This window comes from Zingiber officinale, chromosome 11B (assembly GCF_018446385.1).
Source record: "Zingiber officinale cultivar Zhangliang chromosome 11B, Zo_v1.1, whole genome shotgun sequence".
NCBI lineage: Eukaryota > Viridiplantae > Streptophyta > Magnoliopsida > Zingiberales > Zingiberaceae > Zingiber > Zingiber officinale.
The window spans coordinates 3,592,034-3,619,855 of NC_056007.1; the positions used below are offsets into that span (position 1 = coordinate 3,592,034).

At 36.5% G+C, this 27,822-nt stretch overlaps 1 protein-coding gene across 1 annotated transcript; it reads left to right on the forward strand.

Annotated features, from left to right (window-relative positions):
- The first annotated feature begins 3,619 nt into the window (after positions 1-3,619).
- On the forward strand, positions 3,620-5,662 carry LOC122034430 (cytokinin riboside 5'-monophosphate phosphoribohydrolase LOG1-like). The gene is made up of 7 exons (XM_042593681.1): positions 3,620-3,826; positions 3,893-3,990; positions 4,140-4,170; positions 4,269-4,368; positions 5,049-5,119; positions 5,199-5,342; positions 5,440-5,662. The coding sequence occupies exons 1-7, from the start codon at positions 3,632-3,634 to the stop codon at positions 5,530-5,532; spliced, it is 732 nt and encodes a 243-aa protein (XP_042449615.1). The 5' UTR covers positions 3,620-3,631; the 3' UTR covers positions 5,533-5,662.
- The last annotated feature ends 22,160 nt before the right edge of the window (positions 5,663-27,822 follow it).

A 27,822-nucleotide genomic window follows, 5' to 3' on the forward strand; every position in this document is an offset into this window, starting at 1 on the left:
TGCGCCCATCGTCTGTGCTACACCCTGGGATAAGTGTAACACTCAAAAGCAAGGTTAATGGGTAAGTGTAACACTCAAATGATGTTACAAATTGGTCAAAAAAGTGACTAAATAAATCATGAGTAAATATTAATATCTGAAATAATAACTCATACATGAAGAAAATATTTATCAAATAATGTTACAATTAATATGAATGAGTGTTCGCTAATGAGTAAATTTTGTAAAAAAAATTAAAAAAAAATAAATTTTAGGTATAAAAAATAAAAATGAATGAATAGACAAATAATAAATCTTCATATTAAAATGAATATGGATATGGCTTAATAATGATATATAGACTCTATATTTTTAAAAGGTGATATATATTAATCTTCAAATCAACACGGATATCTTAATAATGTTGGAATAAATATATTTTTAAAATAAAAATATATATGAGTTCTATTTTAATATTTTTAAAAAAAAAATAAGAAGAAAAAATGAATTCTTTAAAAAAAAGACAAACGCAAGTAAAAAAGTAAGGGAAATGAGGTAGATTTGTCATTTCAATTCTTCTCATTTGTAAATCCACTTGTTCTATGATATATTTAAATTCATGATTTACCTTCTCCGTGTTGATCTTGGGACGAATTGACAGAAGCGTTGGAGGTGAGCGTATTCATCTTTTACCATTATATTTGGATTGATATTATATCATAATTAATCAAAACAATGATAAAGGATAGTTAATACACAGAGTGCCTGAATAAAGATGATAAGAAGTCTTACCTTACCTTATCTTACCTTACCTTGTATTGTAAAACATTGTTTTGAATCCACAATCATAAGGTCACATTAATTCTAAATAAATTATTTTTATGATTTTATTACTAGATAAAATTATTGTTCAAGGGGGGATGAATCACGATAATGAATAAACCTAACTGACACACTCTATAATTGCTACACATGCAAGGGGGAGGGGAGGTTGACAAGAAAAACATGAGCCAAAACTATAGCACCGAATATGAAAAAAAAACCAAGCTTTTGAAGAAAAACAAGTATTTCGGCTTGAAATATCACTTCATCTACTCTTTCGATCGCTCAATTGGTTCTTCACCTCCTTCATCGCACATCATTCTATCTTTGTCCGCCGCCTCATGTGTCGGAGACACTTAATCCCTACTTGCGCTCTTGATTGAGTAGTCGAACCTCGAACCAATGAAAATAAGTAGGGATTGAGTAGAAAGACTAGGCGAGAACATTTTCCTAGTTCCATACTCTAGGAATAGTAGTATCACTATAGTAGGGATGCCGACAACTTTAACTAAGGTTTTTCCAAATTAGATCAAAAAAAAGGAAGGGTATGTTTCATATAAGACAATGCAAGGTCAGTGAATGACCTAATTAGTAGTGAGTGTAGGATGATGAAGATGATAGACCGCCCCGCCCGACCCCCTAGGGGTTATGAATTGCACTGTTGATGGGGTCGTAGTATGAGTCATCACTTTTTTCATGTGTCGGGAGTGGGTAATTGAATCATTATATTTGAGGAACTTCAAACTCTAAGGAGATCGCGTGCAAACAATTTTCGTTGTTACTCGCTTACGGAATTAGTTTGGATTTTTCAACTTGTAGAATAATACGAGTCCGAAGGAAAACAACTCGATTCAATCTTGTAACGTTGAATTGATAATAATTGGATAGTAGCTACTCCAAGTAAACTTGGCAAGTTGGATAGGACAATTAGTTTTAGGTTTAATGGGGTTGAGTTGATCGCATATTATCGATAGGCCAGTCTTTGATAGGGCAGATTAATCAAGCCAATGGACTAGTTGATTTGGATAGGTTAATTGGTTCGAGTTGATCGGTTGAACTAAACGGTCAATTAATCTAATAAAAAATGACTTTCATTTCACCTTCAGGATAAAAACTCTTGAAAATTATCACGATTCAAAATCCAACTAGGATAATGAAAGGTTTTACAATGAATTTTTAACTGTGAAAGTTGACTGTTGAGCGAATTACCACGAGTATTTTTGAATTTATCTGATACTTGAATCGGGAGAAAGGTCATTCACCTTCAGAATTAGTCGGACTTAGATACCTAAATTAACAAAAGGAAGGGAATATTCCAATTGAGACTTAGAAGATCCTGGACTAAGTTAGGATGATTGAGGATTTTATTTTATTTTTCTTGATTATTTTTTTTCAGATTGAAAAATAAAAAAAAAATCAATAATTTTTGACGGACCAAACACAACCACAATTTTAATATCACAACCGTTTATTATTACTATTTTTAAAAAAATAATAATAAAATATTATCCGAATGAAAAGGACTTGTCAAGGAGCATGTGTTCCTCGAGGACCCTTAAGCTTTCATGGGGTTTTCAAAATTTAATAAATAAAATTAATTAATTAATTAATTAACTAATTAGAGGAGTTTTCAAAATTCCTCCACCGTCTATCGTGTCTAGTAATTTTTTTTCAAACTAATACTTCATATTTATTGTATTTTTAAAAATGCCTCTCAAAATTTGATTAATGTCATTTTATTGTCAAAATGCTCTTTACTTTTAGACTTGTAAATACAATGTTCATAAGTAAGAATATATTTATAATTATTTATTTTAAAATATTATTTTAAACTCATTCTAATGATAATGTCCGAAAACGATTGACTAAAGATGTGACTATTCAGTTGACTATATGAAGACTTTGTTCCGCTTTGCAATATAAGGAAAGTCAGTGCCGAACTAGGGAAGGGAGGGTCCCGATGTTAGTCCTTCGATGCTCATGTCAATCATTAGAATAGTAGAAAGACGATGAAGAAACGTAGCAACAACGGGAGCTCAAGCACAAATAATACATACTTCCGTCGATGCATGGATCCTCTTTCTCCATTAGTAGTCGATGTGCACGCTTCTCAAGGCATGTGTACGTTTTCCCAATTGTCCTATGAAAAGACATATAAGAAAAATATCTCTAATACCATTCCTTAACAAGGTGTGTAAATCCTGACATGATAATAGAAGCTTCCATTGTATGATTTACTTGTTGACCTTGCCCTGTTGTTAGCGACACTGATTCCCAGAAGGATATGTTGAGCTACGCAAGGGGTCCCACTGTTTGACAGAGCGGAGAAGCCGCTCGACCAGGATTCCTCGCCTGGTGGCTCAAGGCTGTTCTTCTCCATGGTCGCTTGGGTCAGTAAGTCGTCTCTTGCCCGACCGGACAAGCGGTCCAGTTGAACTAGCATTCACTTGGTCACAATTGTGAGCATCTGATATCCTCTCTATGATCGTCCCGACCGAATGAGCGATCTGCTCAGATAAACCTTCGGGCCGATCGAAACCTTCTTGTCTGGTTGGCCGACTTTGATGAGTCGACGATTTCCTTCCTTTGATGATCTTGACTTTAGCCTTCATGTCAACCGTCTTTCCCACCTTTGACTCATCTTTGGTATGCCCTTTTTACGACCACATCACTTGCCTTTCTATTAATAGATGAATAATTAAAGGCATTTAAGACAAGGGTAAATATTAGAGGGTGTTTTAAAAAAATGTTCCAATTAATTAATTAATTAATTAAATTACAGGTATAAAAATGGATACTTACCCTTCTTCACCTTTCTCTGCAGTTGGCAATGGAATCCGAGGGACTGCTGCGATCGACGGAATCCCTTTGGAAGCCCCAACTCTCCCTCCACCGGCGGCCGCCCACTTCGCCGCCCTCTCCCTCCTCCGTTCCCCGTTTCAAGCGCGTCTGCGTCTTCTGCGGCAGCAGCTCCGGCAAGCGCCTCAGCTACCAAATCGCCGCCATCGACCTCGGCAACGAACTCGTACTCACCTCCTCCTCCTTCCTCTTTATCATCCGAAATCGCCTCCTAAAAAACGGTTGATTTCAGGTGCACAGGAACATCGACTTGGTGTACGGCGGCGGCGGCGCCGGCCTCATGGGCCTCGTTTCCCGCGCCGTCTTCAGCGGCGGCCGCCACGTCTTGGGGTCTCTTTCGAAATCCCATCTTTGTCTTCAAAATCCGATCTTTAGCGTCAAAAACTGATCCTCGCACCAAAATCGACTTGTTTTCGCCGTCAAAATCTAATCTTTATCATCGAAATCTCACGTTTCGCTGTGTGTTTGAAATAATGCAGAGTGATTCCGAGGACTCTGATGCCGAAAGAGGTACCCAATCTTGCTTCTCGAACTCGAATGCCAGTGGCGTTTTCTGTTCGATTTTCTGATGATTTTGGGGTGGCGTTATTTTTCTCCGGCGAGTTCAGATCACCGGAGAGGCGGTGGGCGAAGTCCACCCGGTGGCCGGAATGCACCAGAGGAAGGCGGAGATGGCCCGGCAGGCCGACGCTTTCATAGCCTTGCCCGGTGAGATCCTCGTAACACTCTTCTTTATAATATTTGACCGTTCACTGTAACTGAACATTTTGTCATTCTAGAGACTAGATCCTCTCGTCCGTTATCCTTGATCGCTTTCGTAATTTACAAGTTAGATCATAGTCAGTTAAAATTAACTGTGATATCTCCTAAGTTATCTTCCCATTTAGATTATAATTTTAGGTCGAGTCAGACAACCGGAGGCTACCAGCGGTGGCCAGATTGTATGGCGACGAGAAAGATCCAAAACTATAACCTAGATGGAAAGGTAAACCTAAGAGAAATCACAGCCAATGTTGACCAGATTTTGATCACAATCCGAGTACAAATTACGGAAGGGACGAGGAAGAGATAAGAGATTGCGGACCAGAGGATCTGGAAGCTTTCAATATCCATTAGTCAATTTTGATCTAATCAAAATTGGTTGATAAATCTAGATTGTTCAGAATAACATAGAACTAAGTCTTATATATTTTTTTAATTATCCTAATTATATTCTTATCTTAAATATTAATTTGACGAATTATATTGAGAGTATTACTTTTTGAAGACGGATCAAATTTTTTTAATGGGTTGTTAAATCCCGTTTTGTAGAATTGTTCGTCTCATGTTCATGCTTGATTGCATTTTTTCACTAATTCGACTTTAAGTCATTACTCTTGGAAGTGTAGGTGGATATGGAACCCTAGAAGAACTACTTGAGGTGATAACTTGGGCTCAATTAGGGATCCATGACAAACCGGTATGCGTTTAACTTTCGATATGTATATCAATTGTCATTTAAGTTATGATAAATATGATCGCGTTGGCTTGGCAAGCAGGTTGGTTTGTTGAATGTGGACGGGTTCTACAACTCTTTGTTATCATTCATCGACAAGGCCATCGACGAGGGGTTCATTGCTCCGACTGCCCGCCACATCATTGTCTCGGCGACAACCGCCCACGAGTTATTGTCCAAGCTTGAGGTTATGTTAGATACTTATAAAAAGGCAAATACATAGGTTCATCGACTCCTTGTGTCAAAGAATTCTAAGTCCATACCACTATTTGATTTATTTGCAGGATTATGTGCCAAGGCATGAGAGTGTGGCACCGAGGGTGAGGTGGGAGATGGAGCAATTAGAGCATTCTGGTAAGATAGGTATTGCCAGATAAAGAATAGTCTGGTGCACGAAGCTCTCATTAATACAGAGTCTCAAGTAAAAGTCTATTATAGCCAAGGTTATGTTGCCAGATGATGATTGAAACTATATTCACTATAAATTTTAATGTTTTAGTTATGATAGCTAAAATTATGAAATCTCCCAAGTATTTTTACAAGTCATATCCATTTGTCACTTTGAAAATACTATATCGACATGGTAGAAAGCTAGATCAACATATTTTTCGCGAGATCACTTTTACACTGTACACGACTCAATGGTTGTCCAATGACTTTAACAAGAAAGCCAAGATGCTCAGCATCTAGCCTCGAGTGGCTCTATGACCTTAGGATCATCCATGGCCGTCGTCGTGTCGCCGCCACGACGACGAGTATTGTTTACTAGATGTGTTGCTAGATTGGGATTCTCCATGTTTATTGAAAGTCCCTCCGTTGTGGATGATTGGAATCCTACTCAAGTACATGGGTAGATGATCCCTCAAGGATGTCGCTTTACCATTGAGTCTCAACTTGTAGGCAAGATCTTAGGGCACACAATGGGCCCTTGTAACTCGGTTGTGGCAAGGGACAAATCGACAATATCTAGAGTTTGAGGTCATCCACTACTCGTCATCGTTGGACGATCCACTCATTGTCTTAGTAAAGCTACGAACCTTCATTGCTTGCTACTTATTGTGTAGTGTTAAGAACTAAGACTCAAGGGGTATGAGCTAGTCAATGAGGTTAACTGAGTTTATCATTTAAGCCTCCGGGGCTATGGTGCCATGATAAGACATCTAGGTTGTCACCCTAATACCTGTGGTTCAATCCCTAACTATGACGTATTTATAGGAATTTTTCTTTCAAATGAAGCACGCAACCAAAGGATGCTGGACTTCTAGGCTGCCCACCACGCGCGCTTCCCGATTTAACTCGATGGCTGGTGGAAAAAATCCGTATGACTAGGTCGATCACTCAAGGCTAGTTAATAAGACTAACTGAGTTTAACATTTTTTTCCCACTAAAATAGCATCAATAAATCAGAATTTTCTTACAAATTGTGATATATTTTAAATTCTATATAAAAGTTACGAAAGATTTACAATTAACCTAGAAACAATAAAAGATTGTACGATGCATGGAACCCCTGTCAATATGAGTCTCGAAGAAGAGTTGAATCATATTAGATTTATTATATGTAGTTTTATTCTGTATCGTAAGAGACTAAAAAACTCAAATTCATGATCATAAGGTCATACGACAATAACTTTATCGTTGTGCCAAGATCCTTCTTCAATTAACCTAGAAACAATAACATACCTTAAAACATAGCCAATTCTTGCCCACTTCAAGTTCCCAATCCATCTCATTTTCGGTTCTTGATCGAGAAGCTGTGCCGCAAAAGTTCAAGAAAAGGAAACAACCAAATGAAAGGGGAAAACTATCATGAATCTAGTAACATGTCAATTTATTTCTTCGTGAAAAGAAAATTAGGAATGACACACAACAATATAGTTAGGGATTCAAAAGAATCGAACTTATAATTCATTTTCTAAATTATCAAATTTGAGTAAAATTGAATAATTTTTTTAAATTAAATTCGAACTCATATTTTATTCGATTGCTGATGACTCATTCACGAGTCGAACTCGAACCGAACTCTATTTATTTTCATAATTTTAATATAATATACTCAAATTAAAATTTAAATAATTAAAATTTGAATTTAAGTTATTTCAAATAATATCTCGAATCAACTCGAATTTCATTTCGACTGCTGATTATTTATGTTTTTAAACATTAATTAAATTTAAATATTACATATATATTTTTTAAATCTAACTAATTAAATGGAGGAAATTAATTTCATAATAAGTTGTAGTTATGAATTGCTCAATGAATATATGAAAGTTAAATAATTGTTCAGGATAATATGATTTTAAAATATCATATGATAACATTCTATATCTTAATCATATCCCGTAATCATATCTGATAATGGATTCAGACAAAAAAAAAGAAGGTGCTTAGAAAAGGGAGCTAGAGTTTGTCTTCCTTTTTACTGTCCCTCAGACTACAACATACTGATGAAATTTTCTAAGAGCAAAGGGTGCTCAAGTACACTTCCATCCCCCTAAATCCGCCACTAATCATATCATCCTGAAAAAATAAATTTCCCTCCATATGACCTGTGTATCTGTATGAACCTCCCTTCATATCTGTGGGACCGACACTAGAGGAACCGCTAAGATAATGTATCTATTTTTTTATGAAAAAATGAATTTCATCCAATAATAATATTTTAAATAGGGTGGATAGATGGTACCTGAACCCCATCCAACATGATTGATCTGCCACAAAAGTCAAAAACAAAAGAAGCAACAAAATGAATATGTCAGGGCTTTTGTACTCTTATGAAATACTTGTCAGAATAAATAAATAAACATTTTTTCAGTTTTTTAATAATTTAGTATCTAATTCTCAGAATCCATGGAAGACATGTACATGTAACTCCTCATCTAATTGTCAATGTCTCAGATTTTTTATTCTATAAAAAAAATATCTTATAATATATCACGGCTGAAAATAAAATATGAATACTTAATTAATATATTACTAGAGCATTATTGAAATGCAGACCCCATAAAAAATGTTTTAAATGCCAAACAAATATGTCTTATCTATGTAGAGCACAATCAGCATGAACACGATTTGACCAATAATGAAGTTGATGTTCTATCGCGGCCGTGCCTTCCACCTCATTAGTACCTTGACGATAGAGTTCTTGTTCCTCTCACCGTCTGAGTTGTCTCTAAGTCTGTGCTTCAACACGTGTCAATGGACGTTGATGATGACCGACATGATCCCTTGGATAGTTAAGTCAGTACTAGATGAGGAACGAGAGAAAAGAGAAAGAGCTTGAGTGCACGCGTAAAAAGAGCTTATCTTTACCTATCTGTTGGTTGGTGAACTTCACCATCTATGTAGGTCGCCACATCAGCCCAGAGCCACTTAGTTGATGAAGTTGTATCGAGTGTCAGAGGTATGATGTCAGTATCGGATGTTTCACATCGTCCAGATGACCACCACGAGTCCCATCTGTTGTCGCTTGTCTTGTTAGAGATGGGGAATTAGGGTCAAGGATGGAGGCTCGGAATTAGGGGTTCTATTTTTTTTTTCCGCCATCATCTAACTATATAAGGGCATACCCAATGGGGGACTAAATTATTGTCGTTTGTCTTGTTAGAGATGGGGAATTAGGGTCAAGGATGGAGGCTCGGAATTAGGGGTTTCTATTTTTTTTTTCCCGCCATCATCTAACTATATAAGTGCATACCCAATGGGGGACTAAATTGTTGGGTTTAAAAAATAAACCTCTATTTTTAAACCTACTATAAGACTTGAGTTTTTGGTTTAAATAAAAAACTTAGTTCAAAAATCAAAACCTAAGGGTGTGTAAGTGTGTTTGATTTGCACGTTTTTCATTTTCATTTTCTAGAAAATACGTATTTTCTAGAAAATAGAAAATAACTTTTAGACATTTTTTATTTTTCTAGAAAATGTTATCTATTTTTTAAAAAAATGGACATGGAAAATACAAACCAAACACCATTTTTCAGAAACATATATTTTTTAGGAAATGAAAATAGAAAACGTACAAACCAAACTCACCCTAAGTTTTTACCACATTTTTGTAGGCCCCATTAATATCTAACCATATTTTAAATTGCAATAGCTAAAATATTAGGTTTATCATTGGGATGCCCTAACTATTGTTCCATTAAATAACACTAATAAATCAGAAATTTCTTACAAATTGTGATATATTGAAATTTCATATAAAAGTTATGAAAAATCTACCAATTAACTTAGAAATAATAAAGGATAGCACGATGCCCAAAAGTCCAATCAATATGGATCTTAGAAAAAGGATCGAATCATATTGAATCTCTTATATATAATTTTATTTTACATTATAAGATGTTATTTTATTTGTTGAGTTCGTGATCACAAGGTCACACGTGCCAAAGTTCTCCTTGATCAATTCTTTTTTGCTTCAAGTTCATACTCCACCTCATTTCCAGTTCTTGGTAGAGAAACCAAGTTCAAGAAAAGGAAATGACACAACATTGTAATTAAGGGTGCAAACGAATAAAGTCTATTCATGAGCTTTTCAAATTAACTAAAAAGATATTTAATTTATATTTAAAATTATCGAATTTGAGTCCAACTTTGAATATAAATTATCAAATTTAAATCGAATTTGAACATGTTAGATAAATCAAATTTGAATTTATAATATTTTAGTTGATGATTGTTCACTAAACACTCACCATTCAAACTCGAATTGAACTCTATTTTTATTCATAATTTTAATGTAAATATGCTTAAATTAAAATTCAAATAACTATTAAGGTCCAAACAATTCGATCCGAACACAAGTTCTCATGTTATTTTGAGTCGAGTCATAATGCTTTTATATTTTCAAATTTTGAATCAAATTCGCATATGTCATAATATTTTTTAATTTCTAATCTGAATATTTTATTTTTGACAGCTCAGATATCCACGCTTAGAAAGCCCGACTAGTGTTGGGGGTGGATGACCTCGTCTCTGATTCACTCATCGAATAAATCTGCTCAAATCCAGTAGCCGACATATCCCAATTTTCAAATACGATGATAAATTTCTTATCCATCCTAAATTTTGAACTTTGCGTGGGTGATCTACTAAGTCTTGCCACTATGTGCTTAGGACAGGTATATTTGCACCCTTGTGGGTAGGGGTGTAATCGAGCTGAGTCGAGTTGAACTCTGGAATGTTTGAGCTTGACTCGTTTATAATCGAGCCGAGCTCAAGTTTTATTTAACGAATATATTCATGGCTCACGAGCTTATTCGAGCTTTTATCGAGCCTAAACGAGCTTAATAAATATAAATAATAAATTTAAATATTCATTAAAAACTAAATTATATATTTAGAAAAAATTATAATATTATTATTAAAATTTATAATTTTATTCTAATAAATAAATTTAATATATTTGTCTATATTCTTCATAAGTAGAGTGTAAAATCTATAAATTCAATATCAAAACTATTATTATTTTTATTTAAAAGTTGCTTAATGAGCTTAACGAACCAAATATTGCGAAGCTTGAGCTTGGTTTATTTATCTTAACGAGCCTCATTAAACGAGCTCAAACAACACTATAAAAAATGGTTAAATAGCGACAGAATTAGCGATCGAAATTAATTTCGGTCGCTATTTAAACGACTACAACTATAATAGTGACCGACATTCACTTCGATCGTTAATTTATTGATTGAAATAAATTTTGATCACAACTTGAACCATCGGAAAAAATAATAGCGACAGAATAAAATTAAGGTTGCTAATTAGTGACCGAAATAAATTGTGGTCGCTATAATAGTACAGATTGAAAAAATTTTAGTACATAAATAACGGACCATTGATCTGGTCAGGATCAAAATTTAATGACTACATTTATGATTCGGTCGCTATATAATGACCGCATTTATAAATCGGTCGCTGTATACGACCGCATTTATAAATCGATAGCTATAGAACAACCGCATTTATAAATTGGTCGTTATTATCGACTAAAATAATTTCGATCGTTGGGTTTGCGAGTGCATTTATTTATAAACATTTAGCGATCGATTATATTAAATTGGTCGTGAAAATTCCCTAATCCTAGCTGTGCACCTGACTCCCTCCCCTCCCACGCGATCCCTAAACCCCAAACCCTTCCCGACCCCCTCCCACGCGATCCATAAATCACAATCTCTTCTTCGCGATCTTTCCTCCGACGCGATCCATTCTCTCCGGAGGCGACGGCGATCCTTTCCGACGCGAGCTCCTCTTCGGCGCACGTAATATTCTCTTCTTTCATTTTTCTTTCGCTCCTCTCCTGTGATTTCGGCTACCGACTCAGCCCGCGAGGTTGGTCGCGGTCTAGACAGGCTCAACTTGGCTGGTGTTTCCTTGCCGGACAATCTTTGTCCGACGATCAACTTGGACAGCCTTTTCCTTGGACGGCGTCAGCAGGCTCGACCTCAACTTGGTCGGCCTGAGATTTGTCGGCCTGAGCATTGGCCAGCTTGAGCTTGGCTGGTTGAGCATGGCCGGCCTGAGCAATCACTGGCCTGGGCTTGGGCGGCTAGTGATTGGTTGACCTTTCCTTGGCCAGCATGGATGCTTGGCTGGCCTGAGTTTGATCGTCCTAAGCTTGGCTGACCTCAGCTTGGTTGGCCTGAACCTGACCAGCCTGTGATTAGCCACCCTTTCCTTGGTCGTCATGGATGTTTGGCCGACTCAAGATTTGTTGGGCACCTAATTGAAAGAATTTCATTGCTGTATTGAAATGCTGATTTCTGTTTGTTTTTTTTTGTTATTTCAGATATACTGATTTTTCCAAACTCTTATTTCCAGCCCTATGTTATCAGGTATCATGAATAATTTCATTATGTTTTAATGATATAATTGAGCTCATCTAATGACTATATGCATTACTAGTTTTACATGTTTAATTAATATTGTAAATTTATGTTTTTTAGGTTATAGTGTATATGAATAAGACTTGAATATATAATAGGTTAGAAATGAGTTTATTAGTGATGAATTTTTTACCGGAGTTGAAGAGTTTGTCAACTTTGCTAAGCGTTATCCAGAATATTTGGATGGAGACAAGTTAAAATGTCCATGTAACCATTGCAAATGTAGAAATATAATTTTTCGTGATGCAGATACTGTAAAAATACATTTATGTAAAAAATGATTTATTTCAAATTATTATAACTGGTATTGTCATGGAGAATCTTATGCGTTTAAGCTAATTGAACATTCTAGTGCTTCGTCATATGTCCCTATTGCTCAACAACAATCATCACTTAATGATAATACAATGTGATGTGGATATAGGTTGAGGGGTAGAGAGGAAATTTAGAGGAAGAAGAGGGGCAAGGGGGTAAAAGGACTATTAGGGTTTTAAAGAAAGGGGGCACTGTAACAATGAGAGGAGGGAGGCTCGTGGGTTTTCGGCCGCCGGCAAGGAGGCACATGGGAGGAAGCCATCATCTTCCCCTTCTCCGCACCAACCTCGCCCTCGAGACTGCTCTTCCTCATCGTCTCCGGTGCCGGCCATCCTTGGTCAGCGATCGCCTCCTCCTCTCTCTCTCTCCTCTCATCGGCAGCGCGCCACAGCAGCCTCTCGTCGCCTGTGGGCTGAGATCGCCTCTTCCGCGCAGCGCCGCCACCGGATGGACTCAACATCGCCTTCCTCACGCAACGCACCCTTCAGCGCCACCCATGCCCCTCCCTTTTTCTCCCGCCACCAACAACCTCTCTCCCCCCTCTCCCTCTCTCCGTAGTGTTGGTTGCTATTCGAAATATCGTACTGGTTCTCGTGTACAAAATTTTTGTACAAGTTCTGAATCATTTCTAATAACCTATTGTGTTCTTTAGAAATTAAATTTGGAATCGCAAACATAACTTAGCATTATTGATTCCAAATTCAACTTATCCGTTCTTAGTGGTTTAGACTTGGATTGCAAATGATGCTTAACATTATTAATCCAAATCCACCTATGTTACAAATTCAATTAAATATTAATTTCAGAGATTGGCTTCTAAGTTAAACATGGCGAGGCACTAGGTCTTCTTGGGTATGGGAGCATCCACCACTTCCTAGACAAAGTCTTTTAACGAAATTTAATATTTAATTTCCTTATAGTAACCCTAGGTTTAACCAAAAAGAACAATCGAATCACAAATTCGAAAAGCAAAAGAAACACAAAATTGAAAACATAAATTTGATTACCTTAAGGTTGGGGATATGCTCTGAAAACAACAGTATGCATTCTGAATATGGTACATTCTAAATCAGTACCCTTTACTCCCATGGAATTGTGGAATGGGCATAAGCCTAGTCTGAGTCATATTCGGATATGTGGTAGTCCAGCACATGTGCTGAAGGGAGATACTGATAAGTTGGAATCACATACAGAAGTTTGTCTGTTTGTAGGATATCCTAAGGGAACGAAAGGTGGTTTGTTTTATAATCCTAAAAAATCAGAAGATCATTGTTAGCACCAATACTCAATTTTTAGAGGAAGATTATGTAATAAACCATAAGCCCATGAGTGAAATTATTCTAGAATAAATGAGAGAGGACATGCCTACTTTAGTACCAACAGTGCAAGATAAAATATCATAAGAAATTGCAACACGTATCACAAATGATACACAACAACAGATAGTGTCTCGTAGTAGTGGGAGAGTTGTTAGGCAACCTGAAAGATTCATGTTTTTGGAAGAGTCGTCGGACTTGATCCCTGGTGAACATGAACCTGATCCTCGGACATATGATGAAACACTCCAAGATAAAGATGCAGTATCTTGACAAAGAGCAATGAATTCAGAAATAGAATCTATGTATTCTAACAAAGTCTGGGAGTTAGTAGAACCATCAAATAGTGTAAAAGCTATTGGATGTAAATGGATCTACAAAAGGAAAAGAGGGACAGACAGGAAGGTGGAAACCTTCAAAGCAATGCTTGTTGCGAAGGGGTACACTCATAAAGAAGGAATCGATTATGAGGAAACTTTTTTGTCGGTGGTCATGCTTAAGTCTACCCGGATACTCTTATCTATTGCCGCTCATATGAATTATGAGGTTTGACAAATGGATGTCAAAACAGCTTTCCTTAACGGAAGTCTTGAAGAGAACATCCATATGAAGCAACCAGAGGGGTTCATAACAAAGGGCAAAGAACATCTAGTTTGTAAGCTAAATCGATCTATTTATGGATTGAAGCAAGCTTCAAGGTATTGAAACATCTGGTTTAATGAAGTAATCCAGTCATATGGATTTATTCAGTGTCTGGATGAGTCTTGTGTATACAAGAAGTGTGATAGAAATGTGGTGGTATTTATTGTACTATACGTAGATGACATTTTGTTAGTTGGAAACAATATCAAAGTGTTGTCAGAAGTAAGTGTAGGTCCCTTTGGAGGCCGGCAAGAGGGGAGGGGTGAATTGCCCTACAAAATAAAACCAAAAACCCTTCTCGGATATTCAACTAACTTAAAAAACTTGTAATTAAAAAGGCAGAGACTAATTAAAACAGAAAATAGACACAGAGGAATTACTTGGTTTGCAATCAGAGGATTGCTAATCCAAGGCAAAGACGGCGCAATAATTGATTCTCCTCTGGGCGGAGTAGCCTCTTACAGCGTTGAAAGCACAGAAATAAATAAAACAAATGAAAGCACTGGATTACAAATAGTTTTTCTTGATTGATCATTACTTCTTGACCAAGGCTATATTTATAGTCTTGGTCCGGGCGCCTGGAAGGGTTCCGGGCGCCCCCGGGGGGATAAACTTTATCCCCCAACGGTCAGATTGCGAAAATCGCGATCCTGGTCAAAATCATGCTCCGGGCGCCCCGGAGCAAAAAGTCAACTACAGTTGACTTTTTGTCCGGGATCACTTCTCTGTTAAGTCCCAGTCTCGGTCCGGGTCTGTTCGCTCCGGCTCCGCTAGCTTGGGTGATCTCGGCCTTCCGGAATAGGGCTCACCCGAACCCATGTTCCGGCCTTCTCCTCGAGCAGCCTTCCTTCCCGGTTTCTCATCCCTCGAGCGCCGCGCACGCTCTTCTCGTCCACCGGTGTACTCTTCCGCGGACACCTCGTCCCTCAGACGCACCGAGCCCGTCGGCTCTCTCCCGTGCCGTCCTTCTCGCTAGCCGCGTCTTCCGCTTGACTTCCTGTATTCCTAAGCTCCTGCACACTTAGACACAAGGGTTAAACAAACGCAGGACCTAACTTAGCTTGTTTGATCACATCAAAACACCTTGGGGTTCCAACAATCTCCCCCTTTTTGATGTGAGCAACCCAAGTTAAGTTAGGGTAACCATATGCAATAAAAACAATTTATATTAAAATAAGTCCAAATATTTTTCAATTGAAAAATTATATAGTACCTCCCCCTAGACTTAACATACTTCTCCCCCTTTGATCACATAAAAATTGGGGTTATAAAAAAGTCTAAGGTAAATTCAAACAAGAACTTTTAAGTGTAAAATATTTAGAAAAGACACTCTTCAGAATTTTTCGTTTGAAAAAAATATTTTTCAGATAAGAACAGTAAGTGTTAAAAATTTAAGTTTAAAACTTATCTCAGCATTCCCAAAAAAAATTTCTAATTTTTTTTTAAAAAAAATTCTAAGTGAAATTTGTTTTTTAAAAAAAAATGATAAGGCAATTTAAAAAAAATTCTAAGTCAATTTTCATGAAAATTTCTAAGATAATAAAAAATTTCTAAGTTAAGTTAGAAAGTTTTTAACTATTTTCTAACACAAATTGAATAACTTTTTTAAATCATTAAGTAATTTAAATTAATGCTTTTTCAGTTAGTCAATTAAACTTTTTATTTCGATAGTTGGCTTCCAGGTCGTGGCGAGGCACTAGGCCTTCTTGGTTATTGGAGCAACAACCACTTCCTTAGACAAAGCCTCATAAAGAAATTAGTTGTTTAATTTCCTTGCTGAAAATGCTAAGTCTGACTTTAATTTTAAGTTAAACAGGTTTTTGGAATCCAGTAAAGGTTCCTACCTACAGGATTAACCAAGTATTTCCTAGGTATATAGATTTTTGATATATTTCTAATTTGACTTTGATGAAATCTATAATACCAATTTAAATTTCTAAAACTAGGAATATCTGAACCATTAGATTTTTTCAATCTCTCTATTTCTTCTTTTAGTTTTTCATTTTCAATTTTCAATTTTTCAAAATCCTCTATAAGACATGATTTTGCCAAAATTCTCTTTGTTTCTAAAATTTCATTTTCTAATTTGGCATTTTTATTTTCTAATTTATACATGGATTTAGTCATAGCTTTGATACCAGAGTAAAGCTGATCAGGGGGTAAGAGGCATACCTCACTTACCATGTCGGATTTGAAGCCTGAATCTCCCCCTGCTTCACTGCTTTCATCCGAGGTCGCTCCCCCTTCATCGATGCTAGGTTCTGATATACTTTGTCTATCATAGCTTGCCATTAGTGCTATTCCGGCATATTCTTTAGCTTCTGATTCAGATGAAGAAGTGTCGTCCCAAGTTGCTTTTAGGTTGTGTTTCTTGGGAGACTTCCTTTTGGCCTTTTTGAGTTATGGGCAGTCTTCTCTTAGATGTCCCTCCTTCTGACACTGGTAGCACCGCACCTTTCTTCCACCTTTTTGATTCCTTTTATTCTTCATTTTAAATTTATTAGATCTAAAAAACTTTTTAAAATTTCTTACCATGTATGCTTCTTGATCGTCTTCGGAGTCTGACTCGAGTTCATCCTTCTGGGTTACGTTCAGCGCCATAGTCTGGGTTGTATCCTTTGTCGTTCTTGCATACCTGGTTTCATGCAATTCAAGAGTAGAAAACAACTCTTCTAAAGTGCTTACCTCCAGGTCTTTTGAGATGTAGTAGGCGTCGACGATTGATGTCCATTCCGGAGTTCTTGGAAACGCGTTGAGCGCGTAGCGTATAGTGTCCCGGTTTGTTATCGTTTCACCGAGGTTCTCGAGACCAGTAACTAGTTCTTTTACCTTTGCGTGTAAACCAGCTACTTTCTCACCTTTCTCCAGACGGATGTTCATCAGTTTGTTGCGGAGGATGTCCCTTCTAGCGAGCTTTGCTTTGGACGTGCCTTCGTGGAGTTCCAAGAACTTCTCCCAAAGTTCTTTAGCAGATAAATAGTTTCCGATGTGGTTGACCTCTTTAGGCGGTAACACGCTCAGCAGGTGATGTTCCGCACGGCTGTTTGCTACCGACTCATTCTGCTCCTTCTTTGTCCAATCGCTCTCTTCTTTTTCTTTTCCATCTTTATCTATTGGAGCTACAAAACCATATTTCATAATAAATCGAATTTCAAAATCTGTTTTTAGGAATACCTCCATACGACGCTTCCAGTCTGCGAAGTTCCCCTCGAATTTTGGTGGGACGATGCTTGGTCCGGCCATCTTGTTGCTTCGATCGGCGGTTAAAGCGCCCTCGCTCTGATACCACTTGTAGGTCCCTTTGGAGGCCGGCAAGAGGGGAGGGGTGAATTGCCCTACAAAATAAAACCAAAAACCCTTCTCGGATATTCAACTAACTTAAAAGAACTTGTAATTAAAAAGGCAGAGACTAATTAAAATAGAAAATAGACACAGAGGAATTACTTGGTTTGCAATCAGAGGATTGCTAATCCAAGGCAAAGACGGCGCAATAATTGATTCTCCTCTGGGCGGAGTAGCCTCTTACAGCGTTGAAAGCACAGAAATAAATAAAACAAATGAAAGCACTGGATTACAAGTAGTTTTTCTTGATTGATCATTGCTTCTGGACCAAGGCTATATTTATAGTCTTGGTCCGGGCGCCTGGAAGGGTTCCGGGCGCCCCCGGGGGGATAAACTTTATCCCCCAACGGTCAGATTGCGAAAATCGCGATCCTGGTCAAAATCATGCTCCGGGCGCCCCGGAGCAAAAAGTCAACTACAGTTGACTTTTTGTCCGGGATCACTTCTCCGTTAAGTCCCAGTCTCGGTCCGGGTCTGTTCGCTCCGGCTCCGCTAGCTTGGGTGATCTCGGCCTTCCGGAATAGGGCTCACCCGAACCCATGTTCCGGCCTTCTCCTCGAGCAGCCTTCCTTCCCGGTTTCTCATCCCTCGAGCGCCGCGCACGCTCTTCTCGTCCACCGGTGTACTCTTCCGCGGACACCTCGTCCCTCAGACGCACCGAGCCCGTCGGCTCTCTCCCGTGCCGTCCTTCTCGCTAGCCGCGTCTTCCGCTCGACTTCCTGTGTTCCTAAGCTCCTGCACACTTAGACACAAGAGTTAAACAAACGCAGGACCTAACTTAGCTTGTTTGATCACATCAAAACACCTTGGGGTTCCAACAGTAAGGATATGATTGTCCAAGTAATTCGATATGAGGGACTTGGGAGAATGCACACATATTTTTGGGATCAAAATAATAAGGGATCGCAAGAAAAGAATGTTGTGCTTATTCCAAGCTTCATATATCGATACAATCCTAGCTCATTTTAGCATGCAAGACTCCAAGAAAGGTTTTCTACTCTTTAGGCATGGATTATCTTTATCTAAAGAGATTTTTCCGAAGACATCAAAAGAGATAGAAGAGATGAAGGCAGGTCCTTATGCTTCAGCTGTAGGAAGCCTAATGTATGCTATGTTGTGCACGAGACCGGATATCTGTTTTGTCGTGGACATAGTTAGCAGATATCAAAGTAATCCAGGACAGGGACATTGGACTATCGTAAAACATATATTAAAGTACCTGAGAAGGACTAGAGATTATATGCTGGTTTACCAAGTAGATGATTTGCTCCCTGTGGGTTACACGGATTCCGACTTTCAATCATATAGGGACAATAGTAAGTCTACATCAGGCTATGTGTTTACTAGGAGGTGGAGTCATTGCATAGAGGAGTGTTAAGCAGAAATGCGTTTCAGACTAGGTATAACTAGTTATTAGTTTCCGCATCATAACTAGTTCATCCTTTTGTTTATATCTTGAAATACCAAATACAAAAGGCTAGTGATTCTAGGTTTCGAATTTACGATTCGATTTTGTGTTTCTTTTGTTCTTTTTCGATCTTGTGATTAGATTGTTCTTAATGGTTAAACTTAGGGTTACTATAAGGAGATTAAATATTGAATTTCGTTAAAAGGCTTTGTTTAGGAAGTGGTGGATGCTCCCATAACCAAGAAGACCTAGTGCCTCGCCTTGTTTAACCTGGAAGTCGATATCTGAAATTAATATTTAATCAAATTTGTAATATAGGTGGATTTGGATTAATAATGTTAAGCATCGTTTGCAATCTAAGTCTAAACCTCTAAGAACAGATAAGTTGAATTTGGAATCAATAATGTTATGTTATGTTTGTGATTTCAAATTTAATTTCTAAAGAACACAATAGGTTGTTAAGGAATAGTTCAGGACTTGTATAAAATTTTTGTACAAGGGAACTAGTACGATATTCCTAGTAGCAATCAACAAGAACTCCCCTTCTACCAAACCATGGGAGAAGATGCTCATCAATATTTCAGAAGTAGCGGACGGGATGTCCTGGGCTACCTAGTTGAAGCGTTTGATATAGCTTCTCAAGAGCTCGGCAGACCCTTGCTTGAGGGTGAAGAGACAATGGTCTGTCTTCTGATACTTCCTGCTACTAGCGAAATGACGCAGGAAAATAGTCTTGAAGTCATGGAAGCAGGTGATGGACCCATTCGGCAATCCATCGAACCATTTTTGTACCGAGTCGGATAGAGTGTTCAAGAACACTCGACACTTGATGGTGTCGCTGTATTGATGCAACAGCGCAGCGTTCCGAAACTTTCGAAAATGATCCTCCGGATCCTTACTACCGTCATACTCTTCAATAACTAGGGGTTTGTACCCCTTCGTTAACTTCTCCTTGAGTATCCTTAAAGAGAAAGACACTTGCTCCTCAGGCTCCACCCGGGGCTCCTCCCTAAGGACTGTGACTTTCCCTTTCTTTGAGTCCCTAGGCAAGGAGCTTTCCTCCATGGAGGCATGTAGTTGCTCTTTCTTATTGTAACAATCCGGGCCCTTGTGGTAATAGTCCGTGTCAGATTCCCGATAGAAGGCTGGAGGGAAATCCTCAGGTTGTTTTTCTCTTAGATCCTTTATCCGAGACGTGAGTATGGTCCTTGGAAATTGCAGGCATCTTGCACGACCGTGAAGTAGTGGTTTGTTTTTCGGAAGTCACCCACCTCTTGGCCTCCTTGAATAGTTCGTACTCCCCCGCTGTCATGGTGACGTTGATTCTTCCGGTCTCCTCCATCTTCACGCTCCAAAACAGGTGAAGGAAGTTCCCACAGACGACGCTAAATTGATCCTGTCTAGAATCTGAGTTAGACGAATTAAGGTCGGATGAACTGTTGCTGGTGTTGACGGAGAGGCGACTATGACACTGTTATTGTATGTGCCCCCGAGAACGGACCCCCACGTGGTGCTGACATACGACGGTAACTAATCAGGCGGTACTTGAGCTCTTCACGCACTCAGACAAACACACGGAATGTTAGAGGTTAGAAACCAGGGAAAAAGTCCCCGGAGTAGACCCTCTGATGCTCAAGTCAGGTACTTTTTCCCCAGAAGAAAAGGTGCGCGACGGAAAAAGAACAGTAGAGGACGAAAGCAGAAGTGCGCGTACCTACTCAAGGGAGAGGATCTCGCTTTTTATATGACCCTGCGTACCTCTGGAGCATGACCAATGTCAGAGAATGTCATGTGTCAGGCCTTGTAGGGTGATGGAGGACGCATGACACTTTTCTATGGGACGGAAGAAGGTTCCACTCGTAGATGATAGTCAACCCTTGGAATATTCCCTGACATACAACAGTTATTCTTTGACAGACAATTATGATTTCCTGACCTTATTGTCGCCTAGCGCCTTCTGTCCCGCTTGGGTATAATTAGGGGCAACTCGGGATGATCTGTCAGGCATGACGCCTAGCTTGAGTCTTGAGGGGCAGGGAGAGCTGCGGTGAGATTGCTCAAGAGCTGACCGAGAGTTGGCCTACTGAGAGAACCAGGCCTGGATATAACCGAGCTGTGAAAACCCGACCAGTCGCAGCAGGTCAGGCATCACTCCGATTGTACATCCTGATTCAGATCTAGGGTCCTGATTTGTAACCACCCGATCGGGCATCATGCGGCTGATGACACCAGACGGTCCTACCTCTTCTTTCCGTAACTGCTAACTATCACGTCCTCCTGATTGTTGACTGCCATGTCCCCTTGACTTCTGACTGCCACGCCCTCCTGACTGTTGACTATCACGTCCCCTTGACTTCTGACTGCCACGTTTCCTTGACTTCTGACTGCCACGTCTCCTTGACTTCCGACGGTCGAGCCCTACCATTATATACCGTATCAATTATTATCAACAATTCACCAAAAACCCATTTAAAATTACTGATATCTCATAAGGTACACCTATATTTCAGATTTTCCAAACGACCTACTTATTTTTTTATTTTAGACCTCATGTCAGTTATTGTGGTGCTCCATTCAAAAAATATTAGTCTTAGGGGTGTAATCGAGTCGAGCCGAGCCGAACTCTTTAATGTTTGAGTTTGACTCATTTATAATCGAGCCGAGCTCGAGACGAATATATTTATAACTCACGAGCTTATTCAAGTTTTTATTGAGCCTAAACGAACTTAATAAATATAAATTATAAATTTAAATATTTATTAAAAACTAAATCATATATTTAGAGAAAATTATAATATTTTTATTAAAATTTATAATTTTATTTTAATCAATAAATTTAATATATTTATCTATATTTTTTTTATAAGTAGAGTGTAAAATATATAAATTCAATATCAAAATTATTATTATTTTATTTAAAAGTTAATTCATGAGCTTACTAACTAATACGTTCACGAGCTAACTAGTCGAGTATTGTGAAACTTAAGTTTGGTTTGCTTATCTTAACGAGACTCATTAAATAAGCTTTTATCAAATCGAGATTCGAATAACTTATGAACGACTTGATTCATTTACATCTCTAAATATTACAATTGTGATATTAGATTAAAAGATCATCACAATAATGATGTTAATTTTTGGATTTATACCGTACTACAGTGATGATGTATTTAAAGAACAATATCATTGAGCACCATAATTGTGTAGTTAGTTTTCTTCCAAATGAGACATGTAATTATGTGATGCTAGACTTCTAGGCTATCTACCACGAGTACTTTTCGATTTATCCTAGCGGCTGGTTGAAAGTTATCATGGTGTTGGGATTCAATCAAAATCCGACATTAGAAAAATTTAGAAAAAGATCATAAGTTTAAAAGGATATAAGATATCTTTATTGGTATGAGGTCTCTTAGGTAGAGCCTAAGAATAAAGTCATAAGTGTATGAGATTAAAGTAGATAATATCATATTATTATAAAAATATATAAACACCTTTTAAACATAACACGTGGGTCAAATTAGTAATTTGAAATTTAGTATTACCTGATTATATTTATTATTTTATAATCCCGATTCAATATTATTTCATTCATTATTTTTTAAACCAATTACCGTATTTTTATATTTGATTTCATTAGGTTCATTTGCACACCCCAATTGTAATAATGATTGCAGTCCACAGCTGACAAGAAAGATCTGCCACAAAAGTCAAAAGAAAAGCAACCAACGAAAAGAATATCCCATGGTTTTGTCGACTACATTCTGATTAAGCAGCTATTATAAATAAATAAATAATATCAAACGATCAGCTCCGATCCTTCTACCTAAGAAATCTGGAATAGAAAAAAAAAGATCTAAAATAAATTTGGACCCTAATTATTCAAGGTCCCAATTATATGCTTAAAAAGATAAAAGTAAAAGATAATATCAAAAGATTCTAAAATATGAATTTGAGCCCAACTATTCAAGGCCCTAATTACATGCCTATAATACATAATATTAAAAAAAAAAAAATTGAGCCCTCTCAAATTATGGGCCCAGGGCCATCGTCCAGTGCCGCCCTCCTCCAGGGCCAGCCCTGCAAACGATTTTTAGTAACTCTTAAGTGTGTAGGATAAGAGGACATTATTGAAATATAGATACGGACGGAGTTATGTTAATGTTAAGGGTATAAACCAATTGAATTAAGTTAAATAGTAAGAAGCTCAAGTTCGAGCTTAGTTCGTTATTTTTAAGTTCAAGTTCGGTTCGAGTTTGATTTAAGTATATATTCGTAAGCCTCTTAATGAATAAATTCATAAACTTCTAAACGAATATATTTATGAGCTCATGAAATAAATAATGTTAAATTCGAGCTCGATAATATTTTTGAGCTCAGCTCGATAATATTTTCGAACTCGAAATTAAGTTCAAACTTACTTTTTTTTTTTTTTTTTTGAGAAAATTACATTTTCAGTCCTGTAACTTGCATCTTTTTCAATTTTAATCATGTTATGAGTTAATTTACGTTTTTAGTCTTGTAACTTGTAATATTTTTCAATTTCAATTTTTTTTCTTCCAAAATTAAAAATTTTCAACAAAAATATCTAGTTTGTGGTTGGAATATAAAAATCACATGGATCATAAAAAATCAAAATCCCCAAATTCAATTTACAACTCATCATTTTTCGTTAAAAAAAAATCAATTTTAGAGGAAAAAGGACTGAAATTGAAAAATATTACAAGTTACAGGACTAAAAATATAAATTTACTCATAACAGGACTAAAATTAAAAAAAAAAATATAAGGTACAAGACTAAAAACATAATTTTCTCTCTTTTTTTTTTTTAATCGAGACCTGAATAGTTAACGAGTATTTTGATTCGTTTACACACTAGTTAACACTTATCCGGATTTTAGTCCGGATCCCGATGATGTTCAAAAGGAGATAAGTTTAGATTTACTATCGGAGAAAGAAAGAAATATGAGAGAAAATCGAAAGCAACATGGGTTAATAGCGTCAACGTCGGCACTCATGACCCGCAATCGGTGATCTGGCTCCGCCATTGAATGCAGGCCTCGTAAACTTATTTTAAATGCCAAACAAATATGTCTATCTCTCTGAATGTAGCTATCTCATATAAAAAATCTGAAGCACTAACAACATGAACACGATTTGACCAAAGAAGTTGATGTCCAGGGCGGCCTCACCTCCCACGTCCTTTGGGTTCCTGATAGATAAAAAGTCTTTGCCCTCACCATCTGAGTTGTCTCTAAGTCTGCACTTCAACATGTGTCACCAGATGCCATCTGAGTTGTCTCTAAGTCTGCACTTCAACATGTGTCACCAGATGTTGATGATGATGATGATGATGATGATGATCGATGTCATCCCTTCGACAGTTAAATCAGTATTAAATTCAAGAAGGAGATAAAACAGAAAGAGCTTATGTGTGCGTGTAAAAGAGCTTATTTTCACCCATTTTTATCTATCCCTCTTAGACCGGTGAGCATTATTGTCCGCATGACTACCACATCAACATAACATAGTTGTCAGAGGTTTGACATCATCGTCGAACATCTGACATTGTCCGGATGGTTCCCGCTGATCTTATGAATGATAGTTACGGATAGCTTTGTGTCAGGATCGATAGCAATTCAACACGTGTTAGCCTGCATCGATGATAACTGATTTGATTTGATGATCGATTTGATCCCAATCAAGTCAGCATTAAGCTGATGGATGAAAGAAAAGAGTAAGAGTTGATGTGTAAGCATAAAAGACCTTATCCTCATCTATCTATCCATCTACTCTTTTTTATATTAGTAAACGATAACTTAGTTGATGAAGTTGTATTGGCTGTCAGAAGTATGAACGTTGATAACGTACATCTAATACCGTTTGGATGGTTGCTGCGAGTTCTATTTAATTGCCATTGTATGTCTTAATTATTGGTGACAGTTATTGACAATTCTGTATTAGAGCCACAGTTTAAATGGTCGAAAACCGAGATCGGAGGAGTTCTCTTGCTTGGAAGTCATGTTTCTGATTGAGGTTGTTCTCAGAATGCGAGTGTATGATCATGGGAGTATTCTTGATCAGAGATAGATGAGTGTATAATTTGTTACAAGTATGTTTCTTGTTAGATATGTTTCTAAAATGTATAACATGTTATGGAGATGTTCTCAATCGGAGATATTCTCAAAGTGAATGTACGGTCGGAGTCAAATATAACTTGTTACAAGGATATTCCTGATTAGAGATGTTCTCAAAGTGAGTAAACGATCAAAGTCCTATATAAGCGGTCCGATCCTAACAATCAAAAGGCTCGGGACGAAACGATCAAAATAGATCATTAATTTTTTTTTCATAAAGTAAAAATTATTTATAATGACTTCTTCTAGCTTTTCTAGATGCAAAATCATCTATAATATTATTAATTTTAAGATTTTCTAAAATCTCTTTTTCAATAGACAGAATTGCTAATCCATTCAATCTCTCTTATGATATTGTTGATCTCATGTATGTTTCCAATAATTTTAATTTTGAGAAACTTCTTTGTGCTGATCCTACGGTAACAGGCGTAGTTAATAATATTCTATAAGCAATTACAATATTTGGATAACAATATATATTTTTCACAAAATTAAGAATATCAATTGCTGATATTATCTCATTTGGTAAAGTCACTTGTAATATTTTAAATTCCATAAACAAATCATCTAACTCAACATCTAATGAATTTTCATGCGTAAAAGTGGATGTTAAATTAATATAACATTTTCTCAACTCATCATTATCTAATGATTTTAATGCTTTCGAATCAAACAAAAAACCAAATATATTTTCAAATATTTTCATTTCATCAAATCTACTTTTCAAAGAAGAAATTGCGATGTCTACAACAATCATAAAATAATCAATTCTAAAAGATTCTTCCGGTGATAGTAGAATTTCATTGTCTTCGTTCTCATCAAATTATTTTTTTCTAAAAATACGACGTTTCATTGAAAATACTGGCTCTATATTCATATCAGATGCAAGACTTTTAGCAATATTCAAACTTGTTGCAAAATCATCATTCCTATATTTTTCAAAATATGATATTACACCATCTAATTGTTTCATACAAGAATCAATGCACATAGATTTTGATTGTAACTTCTTACTTAGCATGTTTATAGCAAATAAAATGGCATATCAAATAACCATACCAAATAAAAATTCAAAACTTTCAATTGAGTTAATTATACTTTCAGCTTCACACTTAGACTTTACATCACCACAAATGTTATATAACTCTAATAAAGTACTTCGCACTTCAAGAGCCTGAAATCTAATAGCTTGAACGCTTTTAATACGACTTTTCCAACATGTGTTTGAAAAAGATTTGACAGTTAATCATTTCACATTATCAAGTAAAACTTTCCATCTTTTAGGAGAACTTGAAAACAATATGTATATACGTTGGACTACTCCAAAAAAAGAAACAGCTTTAACATAAGAATGTGTCATTTCACTAAGAGTCAAATTAAGACTATGACAAACACATGATATGTATAACGCTCTTGGATTTATTTCAAGCAACCTCTTTTAAACTCCTTAGTGTTTTCCTTTCATATTAGAACCATTATCATAACTTTGACCTCTAATATTTTCAATATACTAAGATCAAGTGATTTTAACACATTTTTTAATTGATTAAAAAGTCCAAAACCAGATGTATGATTAACTTTTAGAAACTCTAAAAAATACTCTTCTATCTTCACATTGCTAGATGACATACTAACACATCGTACTATGAAAGTCATTTGTTCTTGATGACTTATATCTGGAGTACAATCAATAATTACTGAAAAACATTTTGCCTCCTTAATTTTCTTAATGATAATACTTCTAACATTATCAGCTAAAAGAGGAATCAACTCATTCTGAATTTTATGACCAAGATAATGATGATGAATTTCATGATTTTGAATGTGTCTAATATGATCTTGCATCACAACGTCAAATTCAACAATCATTTCAATCAATCCTAAAAAGTTTCCATTACTTTCTTGATATAGTTTCTCATTAGATCCTCGAAAAGCCAAACAACGTTTAGAAAGACATTTTACGATTGCTAATATTCTTGTAAGAACTTGTCTCCAACGCTCTTTTTCTTTAGAGATTTCTCATTGTAGATCTTTATCAATTGTTTCATTTTTATCTAATCTCATTTTTAATTCTTTCCAAAAGTTCATATTAGTTATATGTTCAATAGAATTTTCATGTTCTTTAAGGCATTCACTGATATGTTTCCAATCTCTAAACTCATCATTAGCTAAAAACTTCTATTGTTTTCATATTTAAATAACTTACAACAAAAGCAATAAACTTTATCTACATGTTTACTGTATACCAACTACTTTCGATCTCTTACCTCTCCATTACTTAATTTTTTTAAATAATGAGTACTTGAAAAATGTCTAGAGTAGTGATCAAAAAAGTAAATATGAGATTCATTTCTCTTATAGGCCCCTTTTCAACTAAAATATTATGTGCATTATTATCAAGATTATCCTAATTCCTTGGATCATATATATCAAGTGGAGGAATAAATTATTTATCAATATTAGTATTCTCATTATCTACTACTTTAGTAACATTTTCATGCTCTCTTAAATTATCTCTATCCTCATTAACGTCATGAATTTCATTAGACTCATCATTAACGTCATGTATTTCCTTAAACTCATTTATATTATCCCTATTTAAATTTTCTATATTTTCATTAGAACT